Raw genomic sequence first — 18819 nt, forward strand, 5'->3', positions numbered from 1 at the left:
TTTCTAATTCTTTCACTCAAATTGCTACATCATGTGCACAATTTACTTTTTCGTTCCCTCGATTCGCTATACTAATTTGTTCCCTCGATTTATAAATCATGCGCATTATTTAACATGCTGGTTGTTTTCCTGCATGTCATGCGCAGTGCTCCGTATAAATTAAACCACTCGTAAACATACTTTATCACTAGAAAATAATGAAATAACCTGTTAAGCATGAAAGTAATATGCAATCATTTAAGACATTTCTCCTTATATAGAACCTTTTTGGCATTCAGCGTTCTTTAAGATGAGTTAAGAACCCTATTGTTCTCTATGGAAAGAGTGAAATATAACGTTATCATGTTCAAAACTAATTTCATGAGCAATTAGCACTTAATACGACTTTTATTCTGGACGACATTTGAAACTTTGTATTACTCACACTTCTTGTTTTATTGCCTTCTTTAGTGGAATTGCTTGTTGTGCTCCTCATTTGTAAGTCACTTTGGATAAAGATGTAAATGTTAATTAGGTTTTCAATTGTCTTAGCAACATATTGACCTGCCCTTCAATTTCATTACATAAATAACTATGATCTTTTATTGTACAAAACAGTATTGTAAACACAACTATGAGTCGAAGTGCCTGCCATCGATTTCCAGACGCGGCAGACGTCTCACAGGCTCAGCGTTTTTAACATGTCGGGACGCATCTGATTGGACCGGCGGGTCGATGCATAGTACAGAATTAAATACGGAGAGTCAGTCATCATCAAATTAACACGGGACCATTTCGTCTCTGACGGGCCTTTTCAAATCTTTGCTGACGCAGGACATTCAATTTAATGCCCCATTGCCCTTTTAAATGTCAGTTCATTGGTTAATGTTTTATATCAAATCACCTCCACTTCAGAACGAGGGTAAACAGGAGGATCAGAGCGGCGGAGACATGGAGAAAATGAATGTGATTTTTACTTCTATAACCCAACTTTTGCGCTTTATTGAATAACCCTAGTGCTGGATGGTTTTGGAGCTATTCCTCATCATAAGAGTAAAAAGTGTAGCTGTAAGTTCATGTCAGGAATACACACCATCAGGAAAGCAGTTTTCCGGTTCCATGGCCTCTTCCGCCGTCTCCGAGTATTCATCTTCCTCCTCACCGGGTTTTCTGAGGTCGATGGTGCTGCCCTCTGATAGGCTGGTGTCATCGCTCTGAAAATCAAGAGAGCCAATCACATCACTGGACCAATAAATTAACATGATATTTTTCACATTTGCAATCATTTATGATTCCTGGAGATTTTTAACAAATCTTGTATTTCAGATTTCATCATTCAGACTTATTTGTGAACAGGTTTGACTAGTTTAAACAGGTTTGACATTTAATATTTTAGAAATGAGCATAACTATGTTCAATATAGATACGACAAGATTTGTTTTATTTCATTTTTTCAGGCATGGAAAAAAAATCTTTGCTGTAAAAATTCTCTCATATTTCCATGTTGCACAGTCGTGGAAACTCTTCTTCTACTTTTTCGGGTACAAAAGTGTAACTTGTTTATTTATTAAAAATAAAGAAGTAAAGTATTATAGTATGTCTAAAATAAACAAAATTTAAATAAATAAATAAATATTATTGCAAGCATATGTATAAAATTTAATACATGTATATCAGCAAATGTACATTAGTATGTCTATAAAATAAATAAATGTAAATAAGTAAATAAATACTAGAATTTTCATTAAATAAATAAATGTAAACAAGTAAATAAATACTAGTATGTCTATAAAATAAATAAATAAAAAATATTGTAAACAAGTAAATAAATACTAGTATTTCTTATTAAATAAATAAATGTAAACAAGTAAATAAATACTAGTATGTCTATAAAATAAATAAAAAATATTGTAAATAAGTAAATAAATACTAGTATTTCTTATTAAATAAATAAATGTAAACAAGTAAATAAATACTAGTATGTCTATAAAATAAATAATAAATATTGTAAATAAGTAAATAAATACTAGTATTTTTATTAAATAAATGTAAACAATTAAATAAATACCAGTATGTGTGCAAAAAGTAAATAAATAAATGTAAACAATTAAATAAATACTAGTATGTCTATAAAATAAATAAATAAATAAAAAATATTGTAAATAAGTAAATAAATACTAGTATTTTATTAAATACATAAATGTAAACAAGTAAATAAATACCAGTATGTCTATAAAAAAAATTGTAAATAAGTAAATAAATACTAGTATTTTTTATTAAATAAATAAATGTAAACAAGTAAATAAATACCAGTATGTCTATAAAAAAATATTATAAATAAGTAAATAAATACTAGTATTTTTATTAAATAAATAAATATAAACAAGTAAATAAATACTAGTATGTCTATAAAATAAATAAATAAAATATATTGTAAATAAGTAAATAAATACTAGTATTTTTATTAAATACATAAATGTAAACAAGTAAATAAATACTAGTATGTCTATAAAATAAATAATAAATATTGTAAATAAGTAAATAAATACTAGTATTTCTTATTAAATAAATAAATGTAAACAAGTAAATAAATACTATGTCTATAAAATAAATAAATAAAATATATTGTAAATAAGTAAATAAATACTAGTATTTTTATTAAATACATAAATGTAAACAAGTAAATAAATACTAGTATGTCTATAAAATAAATAATAAATATTGTAAATAAGTAAATAAATACTAGTATTTTTATTAAATAAATAAATGTAAACAATTAAATAAATACCAGTATGTGTGCAAAAAGTAAATAAATAAATGTAAACAATTAAATAAATACTAGTATGTCTATAAAATAAATAAATAAATAAAAAATATTGTAAATAAGTAAATAAATACTAGTATTTTTATTAAATACATAAATGTAAACAAGTAAATAAATACCAGTATGTCTATAAAAAAAATAATATTGTAAATAAGTAAATAAATACTAGTATTTTATTAAATACATAAATGTAAACAAGTAAATAAATACCAGTATGTCTATAAAAAAAATTGTAAATAAGTAAATAAATACTAGTATTTTTTATTAAATAAATAAATGTAAACAAGTAAATAAATACCAGTATGTCTATAAAAAAATATTATAAATAAGTAAATAAATACTAGTATTTTTATTAAATAAATGTAAAGAAGTAAATAAATACTAGTATGTCTATAAAATAAATAAATAAAATATATTGTAAATAAGTAAATAAATACTAGTATTTTTATTAAATACATAAATGTAAACAAGTAAATAAATACTAGTATGTCTATAAAATAAATAATAAATATTGTAAATAAGTAAATAAATACTAGTATTTCTTATTAAATAAATAAATGTAAACAAGTAAATAAATACTATGTCTATAAAATAAATAAATAAAATATATTGTAAATAAGTAAATAAATACCAGTATGTCTATAAAAAAAATAATATTGTAAATAAGTAAATAAATACTAGTATTTTATTAAATACATAAATGTAAACAAGTAAATAAATACCAGTATGTCTATAAAAAAAATTGTAAATAAGTAAATAAATACTAGTATTTTTTATTAAATAAATAAATGTAAACAAGTAAATAAATACCAGTATGTCTATAAAAAAATATTATAAATAAGTAAATAAATACTAGTATTTTTATTAAATAAATAAATGTAAAGAAGTAAATAAATACTAGTATGTCTATAAAATAAATAAATAAAAAATATTGTAAATAAGTAAATAAATACTAGTATTTTTACTAAATAAATAAATAAATGTAAACAGGTAAATAATTACCAGTATGTGTGCAAAAAGTAAATAAATAAATGTAAACAAGTAAATAAATACTAGCATGCATAGAAAAAAGTAAATAAATGTATATTAAATGTAAATGTATATTAGCATTTGTAATAAATAAATCAATAATATGGATACAGACGGATATGGATGGATGGATGGATGGATAAAAAAGGCAGATTCTTCGAAATGACAGTCCATACTTGATGATTTATAAACTGTGCCACCTGTCATGGGGTCAAAGGTTAATATTCTGAATGCAGAATTTGTCAGAAGACTCGAGTGTTGAAAGTGTTGCTGTATTCTGAATGTGTGTGTGCAGTATCTGAGTGTGTGTGTGTGACTGCAGACAGTTCCCGGCGCCGCTGATTTATTCTGCTGTTCCAGGAGTGAGCGAGTCTCCAGGTGCGACTTTCGTTTCCTTGTCAGACTGTGACACACTCAGTCCATCATCACGTCCGCTCAAACAAGAGGAAAGCTCGTGCTAAGTGGAGCGCTGACTAACGCTGTGAGATTGCTGATGTGTCCAATGAAATTTAATACCAGACCGGCCGAACGCCCCTTCAGACGACAGCTTCACCCCTGACGGCTTCCACCGCACGATAAAAACAGCCCACAGACACTGAGATAACCTGAACAAACATTTAAAGAAACTGCGGTTTTGTGGGGTTTAGATTATGTCTGTTAGGCTGTGAGGTTTAGTTGCTCCTACACACAGAATACATATATTTTTTCTTCAAGGAAAATGGACCAAAAATACACCAAAATAAAATATTGTCCAATAAAACGCTGCCTAGAATGAAAACATAATTTCCCATAAACCAGCTGCCAAAGGAAGTGGAAAATTATGATTCATGGCTGCAAAATGTGCTTCAAAATTAAGAAATACAGAGTAATGCGCCCATATTATAATGAGTGAATCTCAAACTGTTAAGAGCCTGTCTAATAAAAAATAAATAAATAAATAAATAAACATTTTTCTTACTTTGTTTTTATTTAATATTTTTTTAAAAAAACAATAATAATAATACATTTAATTAAATATAACATTATTCATTAAAACAAAATAAGAAATATTACTATTTTAAATTTTACTGTAAAAACCTGAACATTTTCAGAAAAATAATAATAATGTTTGGGTCATAATTATTTTTTATTATTATTATTAATTAATTAATATACAATTAATAATTAAAACAGAATAAGAAATGTCACTATTGTGAATTTTACTGTAAAAACTATAAAATTTATAAAATAACTAAAATTTTCAGAAAAATAACAATAATGGCATGTCCGAGTCACATTCTAACAATAAAAAATAAAATAAAATAAATATTTTTCTTATTTTGTTTTTATTTAATATTTTAATTTATTATTAATAATAATAATAATAATAATAATAATAATAATACGTTTAATTAAATATACAATTATTCATTAAAACAAAATAAGATTTTAAATTTTACTGTAAAAACCTGAACATTTTCAGAAAAATAATAATAATGTCATGTCTGGGTCATAATTACTATTTATTTATTTATTTATTTATTTTGCATATTGCCATTATTTTCATTAAAATTAATTACCAAAATTCACATGAATTTAAATGTAAAATATTTGTTTTTAATAAATACTTATAGAACCTAAATATTTATTATGAGAAATAATTTAATAACTTTATTTATTTATGAATTAATTCAAAAAGGGCTGTCAAATGTTTAGCACATTTAATTACAAAAACCACAAAAATCAAGTTATTTATTATTATTATTTTTTTTTTTTAGGAAATATAGTAATTTACTTTTTTTTAATGTGTGCTTAATTGTCATGAAAATAATTTAACAATGCAAAAAACTATAATGCTCATAAAAACCAGCTTAATTTTATTTAAACAAAATACAATGCAACATTTGATCTTGATTTTAGGGTGAAATATAATCTGGGTTTCCCATGATCTTCACATAAGAATGTACAATGCTTTCAGGAAACACAACCCTGGACATTTCCAGGCAGATGTGTGATATTCACCTGACTGTACAGTATCTGTCTGATCTACTTTTCCTTCCATTCTGTCTTAACATCAGATTTTGACATCTGATTTGCACTTCCCAACCCTTACTCTTCCATAACTCTCATTCCCTAAATCACACAGCTGTCATTCAGCCCTTTGACAATGAACACAAACCCCAGCCAACCTTTGCTCCAATTCCAGCCGCTCACACTGACGCTGCAGGGCTCGTTTTTCACTTTAAGCATCTATTGTACGATCTGATGTGATTGAAGTGGAACATGACACTGAGGTAATGAGCTCACTATGACATCATCGATATCGCTGCGTTTTGTCAGTGTTGGGAAGCGTGACGGCCATTAGCATGCATGCTTTGTTTGTCTTGCACGAATCCCAGAGCAAACTCAAGTTTAATGCCGCTCTCGCCGGCATGTGAGGAATCCCAGCAGCGAGGGAGGCAGAGCTGCACAGACCGGCCGCCACAAAAGCCCTATAAATAACCTCCCGCAGGGGTACGAGGGCATTCACGACTGGAACCAGTGAAATCAGACCTGTGTGCTTGAGTGCCATCAGCAGACCGGGATTCGGGAGAGAGAAATCCTTCACTTCCACCTGCCGAGAACTGATGTCCGTCAATCACACGGCAAACACATCAATAACACAATCTGATCACATGATGCCATTAGAGCGCTCCGAGTATGTAGGACAAATCCATACGGCATTATTAGCTGTTTACTGGACAAACCTGTGCTTCGATCGTTCTGACGGACTGCCGTCGGTCGGTCTGAGCGATACTGACCAACACAAGAACATTATTCTCTATCAGAGCCGCACGATTTGGAGAAATAAATCTAATTGTGATAAAAAATGTGCTGATTGTTTTGCTGGACAACTTTTCTGAATATTTATTTTTATATTATTTTTTATTAAAATATATTATATTATATTATTGGTTTTTACATTTATATTATGTATATTTTCTGAATATATATATATATATATATATATATATAAAATTTTAGGGCTGCAGAATTTGGCAAAATTATGATTCTATATCAATATGACTGTAAAATAATAACAATAATAATAATAAAATAATAATAATAATAATGTCATTATTGTTTGATGGCCATATTGATATATAATATTTCTTATTTTGTTTTTATTTAATATTTAATATTTTTATTTAATAATAACAATAATAACAACAACAATACATTGATAATAATAATATTAAATACCTATAAAAACAAAATAAGAAATATTATACTGTAAAATAAAATAAAAATATTATTAAAAAAAACAGGTTTTTGGTTGTAGGGCTGCACAATTAGTATTTTTGTGATTATATATGAGTATGGCTATATAATAATAATAATAATAATAATAAATAGAATAAAATACAATTAATAATTACAAACAAAAAATAAATATTACTGTAATATTTCACTATAAAAACAAAAAGTATAATTAATAATAATAATAATAACAATAATAGCATATTATGCATTACAACTGTAAAATTACAATTCTAATATTTATGTCTTAATTTCATCCTTTTCAAATGTAAAACAGTCAAACTTTTATTCATAAACCCTCAGGGAGCTCTTAAAGCTTGTTTTCTGATTATAAGTGCTTCTCATTATAAGTTTGTGAAGATGTTTGCATTTCTAAAAGCACTTTAAAGTGACTCAGCAGAGAACCGAGACGTGTACTGCTGACGTGTAAACGAACACAGCGAACACCACGCATGTATTTATCTCATTAGATCGAATCATTTGAGGTTTGATAATCGCACTAAGCCATATCGTGCTTTGCATTTTATTTCGATTAATCGTGCAGCCCAGTTTCAGGTGATGTAATTGTGTAAATGTCTCAATCACCACAAAGTTGACACCTCAATGTACAACACAACGTGGCTAATTCAGCAAACAACGGGTCATCTGAGTTTGAACTACGAGTCGCTTCTCAGAACGCGCTCGACTGTTCTCTGAAAAATCACCGGGAGAGAAACACAGAGACGGACAGAGAGACGGACGCGGCGCATCAGCTGCTCAAACGCACACAGACAGGAACCTGAGGCCAAACTCATTCCTACACGTGCCATATGGTTTCAGCCGCAGCTTTTGACGAACACGAGCTCTAATTAGGCTCATCTGACCTCTTTTTGAGGTGAAACGTCATACTAAATCATGATGTGTGTTATAAGACATATAGTGTAAGTATATTAGTATTAGTATATCTAAAAATGATTAAATATTAGTAAACAAATGAATAAATGTAAAAGCTTTTAAGTATATTGCATCATTAAAGGAATGTTCCAAGTTTATAACAAGTCAAGCTCCACTAAAATCTGGTTACCATCATGCCAGAAATACCTCATTATTATGTTGTTTTAAAGGTTCCTGATTTTGTTTCGGAGTCTCCTAAAATCAGTTTACATGTATCAAAGGTCAAAAAACACTTTCATTTTCATCACCTCATTTCACAAAGTGTCTGAAAACGGTTCGATCAAGGATTTGGCCTCTATAAATCCCGCCTTTCTGAGAGCTGCTCTGCTCTGATTGGTCAGATGGCCCAGAGTGATTATCATATGCTTATTATCAGTGTTGGGCATGCTACTTTAAAAAAATAATTAGTTACTAGTTACTTCTCACAAACAGTAACTTAGTTGCATCATTATAAAAGTAACTAATTGCCAGGGAAAGTAACTATTGCATTACTTTAAAAAACAAAAAATTCAAATATGTCAAATAACTTGGATGCCCCCAATATTAAATATAAGTCTAAAAGTAAATTATTATTTGTTTAAATAGGCCTATGTTATGTTTTAAATTCACCTGTTGATGATGAACAGTAAGAAAGGATGCATCATAAGATGCGCAATATATAGTCATGGAGTGGGTCAGACATGATTTTGACCACATCATTAAGTTTTGTTTTGTAGAAAGCCTTTCTTTAAAGTGAATTTTGTTTTGTAAAATTTTACCTTAATTTTAATCAATGTTTCATCAACCAATTGCCTGGATTTAATAAATAAGAAGCAGATATAATCATGACATATAGGCGCCGGCGCGATCACTTGCACTGAAGCACGCCTTATAATGAACCGAAACTCTGCGGCTGCTTGTCTCACAGAAATGAGGAATATATCTATAGAAAGCTTGAAATGTCTACTTTTGAACAAAGTCATTCAAAATGAAAAGAAATAGGCTACTCTCTGATTATGTAATCCGAATGAAATGTGCATCTGTGCAGAGATGATGAGAGTCAGCAATGTCAACTTCATATTTGCAGCCGAAATGGATTCAGAAAACATTAGTTTATTAAATATAAGTCTAAAAGTAAATTATTATTTGCTTAAGTAGGCCTATGTTATGTTTTAAATTCATCTGTTTGATGATGAACAGTAAGAAAGGATGCATCATAAGATGCGCAATATATCGGGAGACATGGAGTCGGTCAGACATGATTTTGACCACTTCATTAAGTTTTGTTTTGTAGAAAGCCTTTCTTTATAGTGAATTTTGTTTTGTAAAAATTGTATCTTAATTTTAATCAATGTTTCATCAACCAATTGCCTGGATTTAATAAATAAGAAGCAGATATAATCATGACATATAGGCGCCGGCGCGATCACTTGCACTGAAGCATGTCTTATAATGAACCGAAACTCTGCAGCTTCTTGTCTCACAGAAATGAGGAATATATCTATAGAAAGCTTGAAATGTCTACTTTTAAACAAAATAAAAATAAAATACTCTCTGATTATGTAATCCGAATGAAATGTGCATCTATGCGGAGATGATGAAAGTCAGCAATGTCAACATCATCTTCGCAGCTGACACTGATTCAGAAAACATTATTTTATTAATAAACAATTAAAATGTCTCCTTGCTGTTTTGTCACATTCATAATCATTACTTTTGCAGGTTCTTTATGGCAAGCTGTTCCTCCAATGAAGACCTGAGGCTGGCATTATGCAAATTAGCTACAAACCTATATGTTCAGCAGGAAGTGAGGCGGGAATTACTGACGACTCGTTTCAGGCTGATAAACTCCATTTATCTTTGAAACTTTACAGAGCGTTTACCTTCACAAACAGCTTTATTACACATTACATGAAAGGTCATATTCAAAAAAGTATAATAGGGGCACTTTAAGTGAAATGAGGTCTGCTCAGCCCTGGTCTGAGGGAAGGAGTGTGTGTGTGTGTGTGTGTGTGTGTGTGTGTGTGTGTGTGTGTGTGTGTGTGTGTGTGTGTGTGTGTGTGTGTGTGTGTGTGTGTGTGTGTGTGTGTGTGTGTGTGTGTGTGTGTGTGTGTGTGTGTGTGTGTGTGTGTGTGTGTGATGTTGGGTCACATGTGAGGCGTCTGGTCTCACGTCTGCTTGTGTTTGTGTCAGTGTGTGTTCAGTGATTCAGGTGTGATCTCGTCGACTCTCAGCCCAGCGGCGACGCTCTGACATTATAGTGCTGTGAAAAAACAACCGCCTGAACTCTGAACGCACACAAAACAGCAGATCTGAAACTCCTCGTCAAAATAAATACAGACACAAATGAGTCAGTGGTCGTCATACAGTGAGAGTGCAGAGTTAAGGGCAATGCAAATCGTCCTGAAATGCAAATGTACAGTGTAATGTAAGTCTGCGTCATTCTTACAGCAGTATTTATACAGAAACCAGAATGATTCATATTAATGACTCATGAATAAATAAATAAATATTACTGCTATTCATCCATCCATCTATAAATATATATTAGTATACCTATAAATAAATAAATTTATTTTAGTATTTGAATAACTATGAATAAATGTATAACTAGTTGTATAACTATAAATAAATAAATCAATAAATATGCATATTAGTATTAGTATGTTTGCAAAAAACAAAAAACAAATAAGCAAAAAAAAAACCATATATATATATATATATATATATATATATATATATATATATATATATATATATATATATATATATATATATATATATATATATATATATACATATATCCATAAATAAAAAATTAAAATAAATAAAAAACAGTATATTTAAAAATAAATATATAATGTATAAGTATTAGTAGTTCTACAAAACTAACACACAAAATGTATGTTAATATCAGTAAATAAATAAATAATGTATTATTATGTAATTAATACATAATTAAATAAATAAAATATATATTATTTATAATAAATAAATAAATGTAAATAAATTAGTATTAGTATGTATATGAACAAACAAACAAAGTGTATATTATCACAATATTTATAAATAAATATAAATATATCTCAAAATAGATAAATAATGAATATTTGTATTAATATGTCTGCAAATAAATAAACAAAACAAGCAAACAAAATGTATATTAATATCAGTAAATGAATAAATTAATTATTAGTATGTTTACAAATAAACAAACTAAACAAGCAAAACTAAATGTATATTAATATATTACATAAATAAATATATAAAATAATATATAAATTAATAATTTATTCATAATCATTTGTTTATAATAAATAAATAAATAAATAAATAAATAAATGAATTAGTATATTTAAAAAATAAATAAATGTAATTTCATTATTAAATAAAAAAGCAAACAAGAGTTAAAAGCAAATTAAGAGCGTTAAATAAATAAATAAATATTAGTACATGAATAAACAAATAAATATTAGTATTAGTATATCTACGAATAAATGAACAAATAATATCATTGTTGAATACTTTAAAAATAAAAAGCAACACAAATGAGTCAGTAAGAGTGCAGTGCTATAAAATGAAAATGTTTCCTAAAATGCAAATGTACGGTATAATGTAATCTCAGGAGTGTCTGCAGTATTAATATAGAAACCAGAACGATTCCTATTAATGACACTAGAAATAGAGTCTGTTCTGAGGATGAAATCTGCACAAACATCCTCATGCACTTGTGTGTGAACTTTCACATCCCTGATGATAATGAAGAGAGAGAGAGAGAGAGAGAGATGTTTCTCCAAGCTTCCAGATCCATTTTTGATTTGGGGAAACCCAGATAATCAGAGCCAGGAGGGAAAGCGACACTATAGTACAAGAGTAAGGAAAGCGAACGATATAGAGAGGAAAGCATGCAGGAGAGGACAGGTGCGCCGAAAGATAAAAGAAAAGGTAAACGAAAAGATAAAAGATGCAGAGGGACAGAATGAGGTGGAACAGGTGTAGTGAAAGATTAAAGAGACAAAACAAATATCAGCTGCTCTTAAACTCCTCGTCACAGGTGCGCACGGATCCGGCCATGTCCCAGATTCAGACGCCGGCCGGTTTCTAACATCAACATCACAGTGTTTCAGAGCACAGAATCATTTACGGGTCACTGCATGAGCTTCACCCTGTCTGTGAGGATGTGAGGAGAGCACTTCGAGAATAAATATACGCGAGTAATGGAAATCACGCGCACTTTCGCTCATAACACCGTCGAGTCGAATTGATCTGACGATTGATAAATACTTGCTGGTGAAGAGATCTTCATGCTTTTGAGACCAACCACATTCAGAACTAGGGTTAGTATAGTTAAGTAAAATTAAAACCATACAAAAAACAAAAAATGTGTTACTTGAAATAAAATAAACATTAATTGAAATGAAATTAAAAATAACAAACTAAAACTGAAATAAAATTGAATAAAAACTATGTAGATATATATTCAAAAAAAAGAAAAAATAGACAACAGAATTACTAAAACTTTAATTAAAATGAAAATAGAAAAATAAAAGGTATATTAAAAAAACATTAAATATTAAAAACATTTAAATGTAAATACTGAAGAAATAAAAACTATATTAAAAAATATAAAATATTAAAAAATATAAAACAAATGTAAATATAAAATAAAACTATTTAAAAAAAAAACTATAAAAAATATTTAAAATGGAAATATAAAAAAAAAAAATCCAAACATATTTATACTATAAATTTAAGAAATGTATTAAATAATATAAGTATTAAAAATATATACACAAAATAAAATATTAAAAATATTTAAAAAAAATGTAAATATAAAAATAAAACTATAGTAAAAAAAAAAACTAGTACAAACATTTAAAATGTAAATATAAAAAAACTATATTAAAAATATAAAATATTAAAAATGTAAGTATAAAATTAAAACTATTAAAAATTAAACAATATAGAAATTGAAATATAAAAATAAAACTATTAAAAAACTATTACAATTATTTTAAATGGAAATATATAAAAAAAACTATATTAAATCTAAAATATTACAAATATTGAAAAATTTAATTATTAAAAAGAATAAAAACTATACATAAAAAATGAAATGAAAAATGAAAACTATATTACAAATATAAAATATTACAATAAATTTACAATAAAAATTAAATATTACAAAAAAACTGTTAAAATATTTAACATATTTAAAAAACAATATATATATATATATATATATATATATATATATATATATATATATATATATATATATATATATATATAAAAGAAAAGCTATATTTAAAAAACAAAATACTGCAATTATTTAAACATAAATATTGCAAAAATAAAAAAATATAAAAAAAATGTAAATATAAAAATAAAACTACATAAAAAAAACTATTAATATTACAAATTAAAATTGAAATATTCAAAAAATATTAAATAATACCACGCCGAAATTAAAGCCCTGTAACACCAACAATATTCATCTGGAACAAATGAAATGAAATATATTTACATATACTGTAATTGTATCTCAGTGATATTAAAATAACACCGTTCATGGTTTAGTCAACTTGTTTGTTGTTAACAGGTGAATCTGCACCACAGGTGTGCGTGGACTCCCTGAGCAACGTGACACTTGTGAAAGCGGGCGGTCCGTCTGTTACATAACGCCATCATGAGAGGGAATTCTCCAAACACAATGCCAGCATACTCCAGATGCCAAACTGCCAGCGGGGTGCATGCTGGGAAATCAGGACCTGCGTGAACCAGGGGCCCTCGCTGGGGAAAGAGTCTCTGTTTGCTTAATAACTTCATAGAGAGAGCGTTTATGATTGCCAACAACAGCGATGCTACTTATCTTCACTGTGTGCAACATGCATTTTGTGTTAAAATTCTTCTATTATACATTTTATACAGATTTTTGAATTTCAAATTATATTAACGTAACATTTAATGTGAAAAGCCGAACTAAAAAATAAATGAATTTGACAATGACTTTTGCATGTATATATGTATTTATGTATTTATATTTAAATGTACAGTATATATACATTTACTTGATCAAAAATACTGTAAAAAATGTGACATATTTTATCTGAATAAAATGTCTGTTTTCTATGTTAATATATAGTGAACTGTAATTTATTCCTGTGATTCAAAGCTGAATTTTCAGCATCATTACTTCAGTCTTCAGTGTCACATGATCCTTCAGAAATCATGCGCTGATTTGCTGCTTAAGAAACATTTCTGATTATCAGTTTTCATATTGGGTTCATATTTTTTACTTTATGTATATCTATATAAACATGTGTGAATTGCATGCAAAGTCTTTCATAAGCATCTGTGATGTTGATTTAGCACATATGCATGCTGAACCGCAGGCCGTGTTTCGTACAGTCGAACCTCAAGGCATTTCCTCAGGCTGCCCAATGTACATATGGCGACGATTCAATCGGAAAACTAATATGTGGATATGACCTCCATTTTTGAGGAGTGTCCGCTTAAGGAAAAATGTCTCTGGAGAAAGACGCAGGAGAAAATAGCTGCTCTGAGTGGGCGTTCATAACTGCGATTCACTTAGGAACAGAAGGAGAGCTGCTGTATGTTTTATTAGTCTCTCTGTGCAAGACCTTCCCTGAGGAAGAGACGGAGAGACGCAGGAAGATGCTAAAAGGACTGGAGACGGTCTGATGATCCGGTTCATTTGAGTATAGCTGGACACCTTTGTGATCCCGCAGTTTCAAGAAGCCCCGTGTGGGATTATTGCTTTATCCTCGCACAGCTGTCCCGTTACAGCACGACAGTTTAAAACGTTTAGTGAACGAACACTAACTTAAATGATTCAGTCAATGCAACTGCATTATTGTGCTGTTAAGCTCACAATTACTCACATGAAACATTAATGAGAGCATCAATGCCACATTTAAAGGATCTTATAGATCTAGGCTCAGGTAACAACACTTTTGACCAATGACAAAGTCTATTCCGCTTTGCAATTTGTTCTGGCCGACCGCAGACAAGAAGAGACCGTCTTACTGACTGCAGTTTGATTGTTTAGAGGTGGGTAAATATGAAACAAAACATACCAAGAACAAAGCAGAAAGTACAGGACACTTACACACAAAGATATCTTATTTCCTTCTGACTAAATGTCTTAAAGAGCACCTCTTCTGCTTTTTTCACATGTTTATCTTTAGTGTGTAATGATGCATGAAAAAGCTCTGCAAATTTCTAGTTATTCTCTATATATCACTGTTTCTGAACTCCCTGAAACACCTCAAGAACACATCACAATATTCCTCATTCAAATAATTCCCGCCCAAAATAAAGGGGTTGGGGCTGGTTGAGTTAGTTAGTAGTGTGTTATGGTAAGGGGGCAGGTTGTTTCCCAAACATGCTTGACCAATCACAACACACTGCTCCAGCCGACCAATCAGAGCACATTGTGCTTTTCAGAAGGAGGGGCTTTATAAAGACAGGAACTCATTAACTTTAACTCTGCTTCAGTGTTACTTTAACACTATTTAGAGAGGTACAATATGTACTCTGAGCAGAGTTGATTTAACTCTGGTGAGTTTGCTGTGTACTGACCGACAGGGATATGGTTTTAGTTTTAGTTAACTTAAATTAAATTGTTAATTTTGACATCGATTCCATGGAGAAAAAGTGCCATATAGATATTTTTTATATTATCTCATAATTTAGCAGCAGGTTTATTAGGCTGCTGTCACTTTAAGACCTGACGCACGGATCCATTACACTGTTACACATGCGTTTACGTTCACTTAAAACATAATTATCTGTTTTTACGTGAATACTCGACAAGACTGGCATTTTGACATTAATTTGTGAGTCTTTAAGGGCAATAAGCAGCAAAAAAGAACTCAGTTTAACACTGAGAGGCGTGTAACACCAACAATATTCATCAAAAGAGGTGATTTTGTGTGTCGACTCGCTGTTGGAGAGATGAAAGAGTAAGAAAGTGCAGCTGGTATTGTGTGTCGATTCTGTGGAATATGAGTATTTAAAGCATTTCAGATATTTCAGTATTGATATATATATCGAAATATTTTTTATGACACTACATTGCACTTAGTTTATTCTTTCAGATGCCTTTTTAAAAGACTACAATTGAGTCGGCGCCGATAGCCTTGTGGGTAGCACCGATATATAGCGCCGTTGCAAGTCCTGGCCTCCTCTCTCTCTCCCACTTCGCTTCCTGTCTACTTACTGTCCTATCATAATATAGGCAAAAATAAGACTACAATTGAGTCTGTGCCGATAGCCTTGTGGGCAGCACGTGTAATGCCGTTGCGCTTCGGGCGACCCGAGTTCGAGTCCCAACTCACAGACTGTTCCCAATCCCTTCCCCCTCTCTCCCTCCCATCTCACTTCCTGTCTACTTACTGTCCTATCATAATCTAGTTGAAAAAAAAAAGACTACAATTGAGCCTGTGCCGGTAGCCTTGTGGGCAGCACATGTAATGCCGTTGCGCTTCGGGCGACCCAAGTTCGAGTCCCAACTTGCAGACTGTTCCCAATCCCTTCCCCCTCTTTCTCTCTCCCACCTCACTTCCTGTCTACTTACTGTCCTATCATAATAAAGGCAAAAAAAGAGACTACAATTGAGTCTGCGCCGATAGCCTTGTGGGCAGCACATGTAATGCCGTTGCGCTTCAGGCGACCCGAGTTAGAGTCCCAACTCGCAGACTGTTCCCGATCCCTTCCCCCTCTCTCTCTCCCACCTCACTTCCTGTCTACTTACTGTCCTATCATAATAAAGGCAAAAAATTGATTCGACGCCGATAGCCTCGTGGGCAGCACCGACATATAGCGCCTTTGCGTTTCAGGCGACCCGAGTTTGAGTCCCGGTTCGCTGACCTTTCCCGATCCCATCCCCCTTTCTCGCTTCAACTTCTACTTACTGTCCTAACATAATAAAGGCAAAAAAGACGATTGAAAAATGCATATATATAAAATTCAATCTGCCAAATTAGCTAGTAGGAGTGACTGCGTTACACGCCACTGCTGAAATCCACCCGAATTTGGTTACTGTCAAGCCCTGCTGGTAAGTATGCAGCTTCAGCTGCGTTCACTCACCGGCTTCGTTTCTTCTGCCTCCTCCTCCTCCTCCTCCTCCTCTGAGCTCTCGCTTGCACCATCGTCGTCCTCCTCCTCTTCCTCTGGAAACTCCACGTCTGACTCTCCGGGCGCGATGGGCACGCTGATGGTGAGGTTGGGGTTAGTCATGTAGCTGTCCTCCTCCCCGCTGCGCTCGATGACGCCGGCCGTCCCGTTCCCTTCCGCCCAGTGCGTCTGCTGACTGAGTCTCTTAAGCTTCAGCATGGCTTTGGCCTCCTTCGCTTTCTGCCGCCGTCGCTTGAAGTTCCCATTGAAGAAGTCGCAGAGCGCCTGCCGGAGCCACAGCATCCCCCGCTGGATCCGTGCGATGGCGATCTGCAGGTTGTTCATTTCTCCGTCTTCATCCGGAGCCGAGAGGTTGTCTGCACTGAAGGAGCTGAGGAGCAACGCCAAGAAGAGGTTCAAGACCTGAGGAGAGAGAAGCAGCAACATTCAGGAGAATATAAAACACTGTAAAGAACATCTCTATGAACTTCAAGGACAATCTCTCCAAATATTACACATTTATACTATTTCTGCAGTGTGCAGCATGCATTCTGTTAATACTTATGTTATTCTCAAAGCATGCAAGTTTACTTTATGCATATATAGAATAAAAGTATTATGCTATTTTATATCAAAGGAGGGACCTGAGCCAAACTAAAAAAAAATCAATGCATGTTAATGCAATGCATTAAAGGCTCTAAACTTCTTGGTAACATCTCATTCAACACTCTAGAATAATGGTGGTGTTATGCTCAATGGCACAGTGATTCACAGACTGACTCAAACCAGCAACTCTCCAGTTATAAGATCTAAACCAGTGCTTCTCGAGCTTGACCATGACCTTAAATAAAGACAGCTGTTAAGGGAGCCAATGAAAACAAGAAAACAAGTCATATTTTAGCTTGTTTTACACCTTGTTCTGTTTTATTTGAATACATTTAAGCCTTCTTGCTTTCCTTTGAAAGTATGTTGAGTCCTCCTGCATGAGAACAACTGCTCTAAACCCATGTGACTTTCATTATCATGCAGACATTTTGGAGAAACATTAATGTGCAATGAGTGTTTATAGTAACTAGGGGTCGTCATGCTCTACAAAAGCATCATAAAAATAGTCCATAAAACGTGTGCACTATAGTCTTTCAAATAGCACATGGACTACATCTATGATGCTTTTATGCTGCTTTCAGGAGTTTGACAGCGCTGTCAGTGTACTCTTTCACGCTATGAAAATGAACAGCATCACATCTTTTGTGTTTCTTCCACTGAAGAAAGAAAGTCGTACAGGTGTGGAACAGCACGAGTGTGAGTAAACGATGACAGAATGACCTAACCATGCCTTCAAACGCCACACCATGCACCCAGCATGCCATTTTTCCAGACATTATTCTTCTGTTCGACTGCGTGTAGGCAGTTGAATTCTATACTTGTTCAAATAAGCTTTACATTTCAAATACAGCTAATTTCTTGTGTCCGAACTTTTCACGGTCTCATTCCAGATGGAGTTCTTGTGTAAAGGTCTCATATTCTGTGACACGGGGCGTTTTTGTCGCAGCAGCCGCAGTGTGAGGCCTGTAAACAGCAGGTGAGATGTGGAACTGGTTTTAAATGTCACATCTACCACCTACACGCGCGGAGGGGGTCGACAAGGCTGCGTT

The 18819-nt window shown here is 31.5% G+C and overlaps 1 protein-coding gene across 2 annotated transcripts in view; it reads right to left on the reverse strand.

Moving 5' to 3' along the window:
- The window catches only part of scn5lab (sodium channel, voltage gated, type V-like, alpha b), a 201226-nt gene that overhangs the window by 46346 nt on the left and 136061 nt on the right, over positions 1-18819 (reverse strand). For both annotated transcript variants that reach the window (XM_067377647.1, XM_067377646.1), the window contains 2 exons: positions 17138-17587; positions 1073-1193 (listed from right to left, as the gene is read on the reverse strand). In XM_067377647.1, coding sequence (XP_067233748.1) covers positions 1073-1193; positions 17138-17587 — 571 coding nt within the window. The remainder of the gene's footprint in view (positions 1-1072; positions 1194-17137; positions 17588-18819) is intronic.

This window comes from Chanodichthys erythropterus, chromosome 23, assembly GCF_024489055.1.
Source record: "Chanodichthys erythropterus isolate Z2021 chromosome 23, ASM2448905v1, whole genome shotgun sequence".
In the NCBI taxonomy this organism is placed as follows: Eukaryota; Metazoa; Chordata; class Actinopteri; order Cypriniformes; family Xenocyprididae; genus Chanodichthys; species Chanodichthys erythropterus.